The 13,887-nt window shown below is 38.2% G+C and overlaps 1 protein-coding gene across 3 annotated transcripts; it reads left to right on the top strand.

The window, feature by feature from the left end:
- Positions 1–7,303: 7,303 nt before the first annotated feature.
- Positions 7,304–13,512, top strand: Dsel (dermatan sulfate epimerase like). 3 transcript variants are annotated; one of them, XM_052200719.1, is made up of 3 exons: positions 7,304–7,821; positions 7,984–8,119; positions 8,569–13,512. In XM_052200719.1, exon 3 carries the CDS (start codon positions 9,435–9,437, stop codon positions 13,056–13,058), a length of 3,624 nt encoding a protein of 1,207 aa, XP_052056679.1. In that variant the 5' UTR covers positions 7,304–7,821; positions 7,984–8,119; positions 8,569–9,434; the 3' UTR covers positions 13,059–13,512. The 3 variants fall into 3 exon arrangements, with proteins under 3 accessions (XP_052056679.1, XP_052056680.1, XP_052056681.1); XM_052200720.1 differs by having other exon boundaries at positions 7,304–8,119; positions 8,569–8,702; positions 8,798–13,512; XM_052200721.1 differs by lacking the exon at positions 7,984–8,119.
- Positions 13,513–13,887: the final 375 nt, after the last annotated feature.

The following is a 13,887-nucleotide window of genomic DNA, read 5'->3' as shown; positions in this document are numbered from 1 at the left end:
AGAGTTTCTTGGAGTAATACCTTCACAGATAAGATGATAGTTTGAACTTCAGCATTAAATAGAAGAATTCCTGGAACCTTTGTCAAATAGGAAACAGGACTTCTATTTTTGTGCCTGCAACTTCTCAGTAAAACTCAAAACCTGGTAGTTTGGCATTTCAATTTATCTCACAGATACGTATTGTGTGGCCTTCTGAGGGTTTTCATAAAATTTCAACAATTTTTAAAAATGAAATACTTAAAGACAAAAGTCTGCCCAGAGTTTTGGCTTTCCTTGCAAAATCAGATTATCATGCCAAATATAGCCTTATGTTGTGCATGAAAACAGCCAGTTGACTGTTTACTACATATGCTAATATTCATATATATATATATATATATATATATATATATATATATATATATATATGTATATATATAAAATACACTGGTCAGTGATTTTGTTGTTTGAAAGACCACATACAATGCTTAGAAAGTCTTGCACCTATAGCACTAACTCAGTGTCCATCATTATTTTAGAACATCCCTGTTATAAGTATTTTATAAATCTGCAGAGGCCTGTAACTGAGGACCACTGAAATAATATTTCTCATTTCTTGTTTTTTTCCCCTATGTCAATATTTCCCATGAAAACATACCTTATACATGTGATTTTCAATATTATAGCCATTAACCATGAGGGATTACTGCATACTGTAAATGTGAGTACCAAAGTCAAGGAAAATTTTAATTTTATTTCATTTATGGATAGCATATCACTATAGCTACATTTGTTCATGAATTTTCTTTCTGAGAACTGTTAACAAATTCTCCCCTTCTAGATATAAAAGAAATTCATGTCTTATAGTAACTGGTAATACTTTTTTGTGACAAATTTTATTTTGTCAGGCACAACATTATAAGGTGTGTATGTACATAATGGATCCACTAAACTAAGCTAATTATCAAGTACATTACCTCCCAGTGGAACAATTTTGTACTGAAATGACTGTGCTTAAACTTCCGTGCTCATTTCATCATGTATAATGTTCAAAATATGTAACAAGCTAAGTGTCCATCAGCAGATAAATGTATATAAATATGTGGCATAATTACACAAAAGGTTATTATTCAGATAATATTAATAAGACTGCCATTTGCAGCAATATGGATGGAAAGGGGTGACACTGGACAGAGAAGAAAATTTGTATGCATAATCTGAAAAAGTAGATTTATAGAAAAGAGAGAGAATCCAAGAGACTGGAGTTGCTTAAGGACAGATTGTTTTGAAGTTATTTGTGACATAAAATGTTATAACAATTTATCATGGCCAGTCATGATTGTTAAAACCTGAAAATATAGTTCTTTGGAGGCCATGACAGATGAACAAGGAGGTGTAGGCCAACTTGAGCTACCCAGAGAAGCCAATTTGTTTTTAGTCCATTTCAGGGTAATTTAATTTTACATACAGTAATATTTTATTGTTAAATAATAGTAATATTTTAAAATATAGATTTTTCCTTTTTCATTTCCTTGCCTATTCCATAATTACATAAAATATTTCAAATTCTATTTTCAAAATGCATTTTTTGCTATATTCTGCAGTAGAATTTCTCTTTATGTTAGTACTAATGATTATTCTCCTGCAGCTCTAGGACTTTATTATAATCACATACATTTATTAATAAAATGTATACCTTTCAAAGAGTTAGCCAAGTCAGAATTTCCTTATTTGGCTTGGGGGCATTTTAACTCTATACCTCCCCCCCACTCTATTGTACTGTAACTTCTACATCTTTCTGAAGAGTCAAATCCTTGTCATCTTATGTGCATTCTGTGCTGTTTTAAATAAATAGTTTTAGGTTACATGCTGTGTTGTTCCCCTAAGACAACCGTTCTGTACCCATGCATGTCTCTGGTAAGCGTGCGGGTTGAGCCTGTGATCCTGAATTACTCTCTAGAGCTGTTCGAGCCATAATGGAGTCAAGAAACTGAGGAGCAACCAATGTTTTCTAAGCACTTAGACCTGCTGTTCTAAGACAATAGAACAATAGACAATAGAACAATAGACAATAGAACAATAATTTATTTCTGCTTGAGCAGGGCAGTGGCGGCACACACCTTTAATCCCAGAATTTGGGAGGCAGAGGCAGGCAGATTTCTGAGTTCAAAGCCAGCCTGTTCTACAGAGTGAGTTAGGACAGTCAGGGCTACACAGAGAAACCCTGTCTTGAAAAAAACAAACCAAAACCAAAAACCAAACAAAACAATAGAAGTTTATTTCTGCTTGCTTGCAGAATCAAGCTAATATAAACTCATGTTGAATGACAGCCATAATAAAATGGTGACTTATTATGGAACAGAAAGCCAGTCTTTAGAATATGGGATAAAAAGAACAAATATTCTTAAGCAAAGAGATATATATCCTCTGGTTGGGTTGGATAAATGATTATAGTTTCTTACTATATAAACCTTGTAGAAGGCACAGTGTGAGATAGATCAGGAGATGTATGTGTTGATGGGAAGTCACTGCTTGATATACCTTGATAGCCTGTCAGACTTGCTTCCTACCTAATATTTAGAAGTTTTGGCAAAAGCCTTCTCTGCTAATTGCCAGCTAATGAATTTCACTAAAATGTATGTCAGGAAAATTTCATCATTCCTATATTGCCTTAATTTCATTATCTTCCAAATATCACATACCTTTTATATTTTGAAACTCACCAACATATTTCCTAACATAAACAATTTACATGTAAGATAAACTAGTTGCAAACCAACTTCTTAAGTGTCTCGAATACTTCGGCAGAACTAATTACTCCTTTAATGGTGAGGATGTTGATGTTACTAGGCCAAATGAATCCACAAACAAATAGTACTCAGGTGTATATGGAAAGAGAAATAAATGCAAACTATCATACCACAGTGACTCAGGTTTATTAATTATGATGACTTGCATGAAAAGGTCCTTCCCAGATTCTGGTCCTTGAATACTTGGTCCCAACTTAGTGGAAGTGCTTGGGAAAGTTTTGAAACCTTTCAGAAGTGCAGTTTTACTAAAAAATGAAGTAAAATATTCTACTGGGAGAAAGTTATGAGAGTTTATAGCCTCGCGTTTACTTCTAGTAACTTCTCTGCTTGCTTTGCTAGGTTGAGATGTGATCTCATGCCTTTTTACTCCTGCTGCCACACATATAGCTTGATGTCCTGCTTTCCTGCAGGAAAGATTCAGCCATCTTGAATCACATGCCAAAATAAACATTTTCAACTGTAAATTCCTTTGGGTTATGGTATTGTATTATAGCAACAAAAATATCTAATACATTAATTTTTCTAGGAGCATTTAAAAAATCAAATTCCTCATTCATATCATAAGATTGGTTTGTCCAACTGATATTTTGAAACTCGCCATGGACTTTCTGAAGCAGGTAACTCCCCTAAAGTGGTAAGAGAGCACTAGAGGCTAAAAGGGGGCGAGCTGGAAAGAACCAGTGGAAAGAGCAAGGGTGTGTGTGTTCAGTGCAGTTGGGGAGGCTGGGAATAAAGGGGGAGCTAAAGTAAAGTATGCAGGAAACCCCACATGGGAAAGTGTTACTTTCTAATCGTGGTGGTTACCTTTCATTGTCAACTTAATATGCTTAAGAATTGCCTGAGAAGAGTGTCTTGATGAAAGATTGTCTACACTGGCCTGACCTGTCCTTGCGGGACTATTTTAATTAATGTGGGAGGACTCAATCTACTGTAGACATTCACCAGGCAGGGAAATCCTGAACTGAATAAGATAGAGAAATTGTACTGAGTATAAGCAAGAAGACATACAAACAACACATTCACATTTTGTTTTGTTCCTGTCTGTGGATCTGGTATGACTATCTGCTACAAACTCTTGCCCTGAGACCTGCCTGAAAGGAAAGGACAATAACCTGCAATTCTAACCTGACTCTTTAACATAAGATGCTTTCACTTTTTGTCTGGGTATTTCTTTATCACAAAATCAGACAATAAATTAGAATGGTAGAATATTTTTTAAAAAGAATGTTAAATTGTATACAGTGTTTTAAAAAAATAATCAGGAAATAGGAAAACTGTTTAGGGTGGAGTGATAGAAAGATGAAAGAATATATTTTTATTAAGAGTTGAAGAACATGTCTAATAACCCTAAATGTCACACCACTCTCACTGTCATGATAGGTATTTGTTTATTGTCAGTCTTGCCTACAGTTATACCCTACACTTTTAAAATAAGTTGTGCTTGTGTGTGTGTGTGTGTGTGTGTGTACCTTAGTTCAGGGAGGGAGAGTAGAAGAGTGTGTTGCATTCCTCATAACTGAGTGGTTGTGAACTCATTCATGTGGGGGCAAGGAACTGATCAGATCCTTTGAGAGAGCATGTGCTCTCTGAGTGCTCTCTCACTAAATCGTATATTACCAAACACCAAGCTACAGGTTATGCAGAAACAAATGCCACAACACATAAGAAAAAAAGAGTTTCTGAATTTAGCTACTCACTCTAGACGTTTACATTGTTCTCTTTTCTACCATAAAATTGCATAGTAACATGTGTTCAATTGTCAACATGTTCATTCCAAAGTGGTGGAGTGGAATCAAGGAATGGAAGAAAGGAAGATAGAAAAGAGGAACAGAGATAAGGATATGGGAGGGAAGAAAGGTGAAAGGGACAGATGGAAGGAGGAAAGAGAAAATGGAAGGTTAGAAGGAGGGAAGCAGACAGGGAAAATAACGAAAAGAAGGGAAGAATGAAAGGACAGAAGAAAAGTCACAGGGGGGACGAAATGAAAAAGAATAAATAGTCTCAGGATGCGGCAGGGCATCAGTCTAGAAAATACTGTCTCTATCAGTCTAAGTTGAGTATGTTACAGGTGGTTGAGAGATGCACAAACAGAGAAAATGGATTTTCATAAGTATTTCCATATCACTGCATAAACATATCATGCAGATTTAAGACCCTTTTATATAGAAATGAATCCACGGAGCAAAACTATGTACTGCTCTTTATTTTCACTATGATAAGATACTGTGCTAGCATTCTGAATTGAACAGCTGTTGGTATATGTGTCTCTTGCCACACTCATGAAGGCTTTCAATATACAATAACAGAGACGAAAGCTCGTCGCTTCTATGGCTGGATGCATTATTTATAATTAACTTTATAGCATCTTCATGTGCGGGAGGAATACCTGGATTTATCCATTTTTAGTTCCACAGGAAACAAGACTCTTAATTTTTAATAGTGTCATTTACCTATCATCTTTTTATGCCAGTAATTTGGATCATTCATCTGTTTGATTTCAAAAACACATGTAAGAACTCTGAGAATATTCCTGTTCAAAATGAGTTATCCAGAAACCTCAACTTACTATATGGAGAACTTATTTGCATCTCCACAGCTTAGTTTCAGGTACGTATATTGAAATAAAAAGACCTCAATCCCTATCTGGAGAATTATGTTAACAGCCAAGTGAAAATGGTCATACTAATGACAAGAAATTAGAAAATACAATAATTGTACAGAATTTATGAAATTTGTCTGACAGCTGTTCTTCTGGCGCTAATTCTTCCTGATACTGGTAGCCTTCACATTACTGGGCACCTTGCGAACACAAGATGAAATTACCTTCTCTACATATTTTGTTTTAAGAAACAGTCTATGTACCTAGCACCTCTTTTATGAACAGTAATTATCTGGCTCTTCTCTATATAAAATGGAGCCTAATCTTAATGAGGACAGGATCCTTTCCTTACCCTTAAGAGAAATGGGGTCGTGAGTGTTCTCTGATCTGGAGCCATGGAGAAAAACACTTCAGATATTTATGAGAAGTTTGCAAGGAAAGCTTTTGCTTTCAAATGACTTTTAAATAAAGGTGATTAAGTTCACTAAAGCCAAACTGTGATCAACTAGTTTCAAACCCAGCTGCAGTTATTACAAAGGTACTTATTATCCACAGGCAGATAGATTTCATGTTGAATAGAGGAGTGAACCAGGTAAGATAGTAATCCATAGAAAAATTTAGAAACCCATGCAGAGAAAAATAACCTTCTGCTGAAACAGTTTGTTTGGGGAAACTGATGACAAATATAATGATATGAATTGAGATTAAGATAAGAAAATTCCATTCAGAGAAAATTCCAGTTGCTGTTTGGGAAAGGGGTTGGAGATAGGGTTACTGGACAGACTTTGAGAAGAAAGCATAGAATATACTCATTTACTGATGTGCCAAAGGAAAACTTACTTTGGCTCTTAGACTGGGACACAGTTCCAACCACGGCAAAATATAAGAGCAGATTGTCTATAATTACATGCTCTCAAGTTAACTTTACTAGTAAAGTTATCTTTTCTTCTTATTGACGTCATTCAAACAACTGCTTTTCCCACTCAAGAATACAGCTGTGCAGCTTAGCAAATAATAGGGGTTAGAAGAAAACTGAAGTTTAACCAATCCCCATCTAGGGATCAAGTTTAAATCAGTGGTCCATGTGACAGTTCCCTTGCATTGTTACTTCCAAGTTATTGACCAGACTGTAGGTTGGCCTATGTCCAAGTGTAACATAAGACTGTGGAAAGTGCTTTCAGTGAGTACAACAGGAACAACATCTCAGCCTATTGTGCAACTGAATTTCCAAGCTTCAAATTTCACACGCATATGTGGTGTGGCTGTGAAAGTATCCACAGTACAGTTTTTTTACTGACTGCTTGTCCCATATTTGCCTCAATCCAGGAGAAACTTTCAATCAGTAGAGATGACTAGTCCATTTTGCTATTGAAGTTGTTCCCTGTATATTAATCTGGATATTTTGGGTTTGTCTATGACAGCTATGTCAGCAGGCGTGCCTCAGGATTTCAAAGAAGTGCTTATGCAGTCCTTTTCTAGCTCTTAAGGGTAACTGAATATCCTCCTGCCACAGTCATTACCCATCCCATGCCGCAAGAGTTTCTCTCATCATTTGTAATTACAACTCCTTCCTGCCGCCTTTAGATGTTTAACATACGTATTCTCCCAATAACCAAAAAGTCAGAAAACCAGCCTAGACATATGCAAAGACAAAGGGGCTTCCAAACTTCCCAGAAATCTTGTTGGGTTGTCTTAGTAGCAGTTGCCAAGATGACCCAGCTCACACAATTTAACTGCACCCCTGCTGCATAGGGTTTAGGCCTGGCCCCGCCCATTGACAGTGCGCGGGAGGCTCCGGCCTTGCCCGGGGCTAGCTTTTCTGCGGGGTGCCCCGCCCAAGCCTGCCGACCATTAGGCCCCGCCCCCGTCCTGCCCCCAGACACGCCTCCCTGGACCAGACCCCGCCCCACCCTCTAGTACGTGTCGCCTTTTTCCGCCCTCGGTGGGCTAGGCGGCTCCAGCTAGCTCGGCGGAGCATCGGTCTAGGCGGCATCGGGCCTTGGGTCACCGTCGCCGCGGTGAAGACGGCGCCTGGAGATCACCCTCCGCCCACGGAGCAGCCCCGGCCAGCGCCCGGCGTTCCTCCCGGGCGGGTGTGTCTGGGTTTCCATTCCCGAGATCCCGGCCCTGAGGAGACTTGGCATCTAGAGGAGCAGCGGAGGCTGTGGCGCTGAGGACAGCACGCGCTCTAGAGAAGCCCCCCGCCTCCGTCCTCCGAAGAGTCGGGGCGCTGAGGAGGCGACGCCCGGGCTGAGGAGACCAAGCCAGACCGCTCGCTGCCTGTGCAGTCCCGGGCCGCGTAAGGGCGGAAGCGTGCTGAGCTCTTGGCTTCTGTAGGCCCTCCTCCAAAAAAATCTCAATTTGCTTCAATTGCCAACCTTCGCCTGTGCTGGGGCCCAGCTCTGCTTGGAGATCCGGTGCAGGCGGCTTGAGGTAAGCCGACTTGACCATTTAGAGGTCTCTGGTCCCCACGTTGCAGCCACAGGTCAGGCAGTGGGGACTGGAGCAGAAGGAAGATGCTTTCGGAAGAAAGGAATTAAAATATGCAACAGGCGGGTCAAGTCGGGAACTGCTAGAAGTGTTTGTTTCCTACAGAAAGGAGACTTGTCTAAGATTGAAACTTAGTGAGTTTCTTCCAAACCCGTGATGGGCAAAGGAGAGGCCTGCTTCTTAAACCTGGGTCTGAACTCCCTCTGGCGGCTCGTGGGGAGGATGTTGAAGACAGCCACAGGTGAGCCACTGAGTCAACACTGCCTTTTCTCTGCCTTCCGACTGTCATTTGTGATTTGTCCAGAGAAAAGTCTTGTGAAGCTACGTTTTCGTTCCTTAAAAGCTAAACTTTGGGCCATAATATAAAAGGGTCATTTTGACTTTTACCTTTCATAACCAAAGTAGCAAGAATATTGTATTCACCTTCATGGTGGTTACTTGTGAATAGAAACATGTTTAAATAGCTAAAACAAATACAGTGAAATATGAAATATGTCTTGTTTTGTTTCTTCTCTGCTAATATTAACTAGGATCCAAATGTGTATACAAAAATAAAAAAAAAACACTAGAAAAAAGACTGGAAATAATGTTACTGTAATTCTCACATTTCTGTCAAATGACTAAACTACGTAAATCATTTTATCTCCATTTCTAGTCTTAGAAATTTGCTTTGTTTTGTTTTTCTCCCAGAGAGGAGTGACATGAAAAAAGAACAAAAACAGACTTCAGTGTTGTGAAAGTGGAATTTTCTTACCCACTTGGTGGATATGTTCGTGATTGGAAGAAGAGTGTCTAGACATTGAAGAGATTAGATTCTTTTACAGGTACAGATAAACTTGATAAAAGGATATTTGGAAATACTTTAAAAAGACATTTGAAATGAAGGCAGAAATTTCAATGTCCTTTGTCAACCATGTAGGACTTTGAACACTTGTTCAGAATATTTTCCTTTCCAAAATGGAAGAAGAAATAACTGACAAATCATTATGCTTCAGACTCTAATTAAAAGATAATGAAGTCTACTCACTCTGAGAATGATAATACTTTATCATCTTCTTTTGGGGAACAGACAGAAGCATACCATGTATGTGTGGTAAGTTAATCACTAAGGATGGTTTTCTTGTCCTACGTGCTCAAAATGGCTTCATTTGAATTTTGGAATTTTTTTACTTTTGCTTTTTCACATGTTAATTAGATTTACATGCAGGGAATAAATGTTGGATTTGTTGTATTTTCTGACTACACCACTGTTTTCTGTGCATTGGAGACATTGGAGGCATCAATATTCCTTGAAATTTTATTTTATCGGAAGCAAACCTGTGCCAAGGACACAGACATGCTGTATAATTTGCTCGTTATAACAACTTTCTTTGCTTTGAATGAGCTGAATGTCACCTGGATTTCACAGCCTTTGAGGTGTAGTCTGTTTTTTTGTTTCTTTATTTTTTGGTTTTTGGGTTTTTTTTGCTATATCTTTAATATATAATTTACAATAACCAGATGGGAAACACTGTGCTTAACACATATGCCTAAGGAAAAGCTCTTCCCCATGGATCATGGCGTTTATGTTTACAGGACATTTACTATTTTTAACATTGACGATGTGTAGTTTTTCCACTTGTGAAGATTCTGTGAGCAATTATTCTGAATGGGCAGTTTTCACAGACGATATACAATGGTTTAAGTCACAGAAAATGCAAGATTTCAAACCCAACCAAAAACTTCATCCAAATTTATATTTTGATGCTGGAGATATACAAACAATGAAACAAAAGTCTCGTACGAGCCATTTGCACATTTTTAGAGCTATCAAAAGTGCAGTGACAATTATGCTGTCCAATCCATCATACTACCTACCTCCACCCAAGCATGCTGAGTTTGCTGCCAAGTGGAATGAAATATATGGTAATAATCTTCCTCCTTTAGCACTGTATTGTTTATTATGCCCAGAAGACAAGGTTGCCTTTGAATTTGTCATGGAATACATGGACAGGATGGTTAGCTACAAAGACTGGCAAGTTGAGAATGCACCAGGGGATGAGGTTCCAGTTGGCCATTCTTTAACAGGTTTTGCCACTGCCTTTGACTTTTTATATAATCTATTAGGTAATCAGCGAAAACAAAAATACCTAGAAAAAATTTGGATTGTTACTGAGGAAATGTATGAGTATTCCAAGATTCGCTCATGGGGCAAACAACTTCTTCATAACCACCAAGCTACAAATATGATAGCATTACTCATAGGAGCCTTGGTTACTGGAGTAGATAAAGGATCTAAAGCAAATATATGGAAACAAGACGTTGTTGATGTGATGGAAAAGACTATGTTTCTCTTAAATCATATTGTAGATGGTTCTTTGGATGAAGGTGTGGCCTATGGAAGCTATACCTCAAAATCACTTACACAGTATGTTTTCTTGGCACAACGCCATTTTAACATCAATAACTTTGATAATAACTGGTTAAAAATGCATTTTTGGTTTTATTATGCTACACTTTTGCCAGGCTATCAAAGAACTGTTGGTATAGCAGATTCCAATTATAATTGGTTTTATGGTCCAGAGAGCCAGCTAGTTTTCTTGGATAAGTTCATTTTACAGAATGGAGCTGGAAATTGGTTAGCTCAGCAAATTAGAAAGCATCGACCTAAGGATGGACCAATGGTTCCTTCCACAGCTCAGCGGTGGAGTACTCTTCATACTGAGTACATCTGGTATGATCCAACACTCACCCCAAAGCCTCCTGTTGACTTTGGCACTGCAAAAATGCACACATTTCCTAACTGGGGTGTTGTGACTTATGGGGGTGGGCTGCCAAACACCCAGACCAATACCTTTGTGTCCTTTAAATCTGGGAAACTGGGAGGACGGGCTGTGTATGACATAGTTCACTTTCAGCCATATTCCTGGATTGATGGATGGAAAAGCTTTAACCCAGGACATGAACATCCAGATCAAAATTCATTTACTTTTGCCCCTAATGGGCAAGTATTTGTTTCTGAGGCTCTTTATGGACCAAAGTTGAGCCACCTTAACAATGTATTGGTGTTTGCCCCATCACCATCAAGCCAATGTAATCAGCCCTGGGAAGGTCAACTGGGAGAATGCGCACAGTGGCTCAAGTGGACTGGCGAAGAAGTTGGTGATGCAGCTGGGGAAGTTATTACTGCTGTTCAACATGGAGATAGGATGTTTGTGAGTGGGGAAGCAGTGTCTGCTTATTCTTCTGCAATGAGACTGAAAAGTGTCTATCGTGCTTTACTTCTTTTAAATTCACAAACTCTGCTTGTTGTTGATCATATTGAAAGGCAAGAAACTTCCCCAATAAATTCTGTCAGTGCCTTCTTTCATAACTTAGATATTGATTTTAAATACATCCCATACAGGTTTATGAATAGGTATAATGGTGCCATGATGGATGTGTGGGATGCGCACTATAAAATGTTTTGGTTTGATCACCATGGCAACAGTCCTGTGGCTAATATACAGGAAGCAGAGCAGGCTGCTGAATTTAAGAAACGGTGGACTCAGTTTGTTAATGTTACATTTCATATGGAATCTGCAGTCACAAGAATTGCTTATGTATTTTATGGCCCGTATGTTAATGTTTCCAGCTGCAGATTTATTGATAGTTCCAGTTCTGGACTTCAGATTTCTTTACATGTCAACAGTACTGAACATAGTATTTCTGTTGTAACTGACTATCAAAACCTGAAAAGCAGATTCAGTTACCTGGGATTTGGTGGTTTTGCCAGTGTGGCTAATCAAGGACAAATAACCCGATTTGGTTTGGGTACTCAAGCAATAGTAAACCCTGTAAGACATGATAGAGTTAACTTCCCCTTTGGGTTTAAATTTAATATAGCAGTTGGATTCATTTTGTGTATTAGTTTGGTTATTTTAACTTTTCAATGGCGGTTTTACCTTTCCTTTAGAAAGCTAATGCGCTGTGTATTAGTACTTGTTATTGCCTTGTGGTTTATTGAGCTCCTGGATGTATGGAGTAATTGCACTCAGCCTATCTGTGCAAAGTGGACAAGGACTGAAGCTAAGGCAAAGGAGAAGGTCATGATTTCTGAAGGGCATCATGTGGATCTTCCTAATGTTGTTATCACCTCACTCCCTGGTTCAGGAGCTGAAATTCTCAAACAGCTTTTTTTCAACAGTAGTGATTTTCTCTACATCAGAATTCCTACAGCCTACATGGATATCCCTGAAACTGGATTTGAAATTGACTCATTTGTAGATGCTTGTGAATGGAAAGTATCAGATATCCACAGTGGGCACTTTCATCTTCTTCGAGGGTGGCTGCAGTCTTTGATCCAGGATACAAAACTTCACTTGCAAAACATTCATCTACATGAAACCGGTAGGAATAAACTAGCCCCGTATTTTACAACTAATAAGGACAAAAAACGAAAATTGAAAAGAAGAGAGTCTTTGCCAGAACAAAGAAGTAGAATAAAAGGATCATTTGATAGAGATGCTGAATATATTCGGGCTTTAAGAAGACACCTTGTTTATTACCCAAGTGCACGTCCTGTGCTCAGCTTAAGTAGTGGGAGCTGGACATTGAAGCTTCCTTTTTTCCAGGAAGTTTTAGGAACTTCAATGCGGGCATTATACATAGTCAGAGACCCTCGAGCTTGGATCTATTCAATGCTATATACTAGTAACCCAAGTCTTTATTCTTTGAAGAATGTACCAGAGCACTTAGCAAAATTGTTTAAAATAGAGGAAGGTAAAAGCAAATGTAACTCAAATTCTGGCTATGCTTTTGAGTATGAATCACTAAAGAAAGAATTAGAAATATTCCCATCAAATGCTGTCTCCTTATTATCTCATTTGTGGGTAGCAAACACTGCAGCAGCCTTGAGAATAAATACAGATTTGCTGCCTACCAGCTACCATCTGGTCAAGTTTGAAGATATTGTTCATTTTCCTCAGAAAACTACTGAAAGGATTTTTGCTTTCCTTGGCATTCCTTTGTCTCCTGCTAGTTTAAACCAAATGCTATTTGCTACTTCCACAAACCTTTTTTATCTTCCATATGAAGGGGAAATATCACCATCTAATACTAATATTTGGAAAACAAACTTGCCTAGAGATGAAATTAAACAAATTGAAAACATTTGCTGGACACTGATGGATCGTCTAGGATATCCAAAGTTTATGGACTAAATGCTGCAGGTCAGCAAAATTTGCACTAATGTGTCCCAACCTACTTTGTGGATATGAACTAGAAAACTTTGTTTATTCTTGTACATGTATGTATGTGTGTAGAGAGTGTGTGTGTGTCCAGTCTGTTATTTGCACAGAGATATTTTCAAAATAGGCACAATATTTGGCTTAGCAGGATTTATTTTTATGTTACCACTTTTCTTGCCTTTGTTTCTGAATTTTTTTCTGCTAAAATGTTTCTGCTACAGAGGTATATATTCTGGGGGGTCTGAAAATATGGGAAGATTTTAATGGACTTTAACTCATCTTCTTCGGAAACTAGTTATCTATCTTGGGACCTCAAACACTACAAAAGGCCTTGTAATTGCTGCTGTATCTGGTCATCTCTTGCTCTTAAGATGGACTACAAAACTTTATGTTTTGAAAAGGTCTAACATTTACCTTGCACACAAAAAAAGAGAAATAAAAAAAAGAAAAAAAAACATTCTACATTGTATAGTATTTATTGAAATCACTTGGCGGGAGGGTGGGTGTGATGCTAAAAGTTCCTATAAGAAACTAGAAAATATACATGGAAACATAGAATTAAGGTTTTTTTGTTTCTTTCTTCCTTTTTTCCCCCATACTTAAGAAATAAGACTGGACACTGAAATTTCATGGATTATTTTGGAAGTGATTCTCTCATTTGCCTCTCTGAAGCTACATCTGTTCACCATCACACCACCCTCACCCTGTCTAGCCATTCTGTCATTGTCAACAAAAAAGTCAGTAGTTATTACCTACAAAACTGTCCAACACCCCCTTCTCCCAATGATTTACTTTGTGTTAA

Source organism: Apodemus sylvaticus, chromosome 12, assembly GCF_947179515.1.
Source record: "Apodemus sylvaticus chromosome 12, mApoSyl1.1, whole genome shotgun sequence".
NCBI classification, from domain to species: domain Eukaryota; kingdom Metazoa; phylum Chordata; class Mammalia; order Rodentia; family Muridae; genus Apodemus; species Apodemus sylvaticus.
The sequence above is the reverse complement of the archived record's forward strand: the minus strand, read 5'-3'. Positions and strand labels throughout refer to the sequence as shown.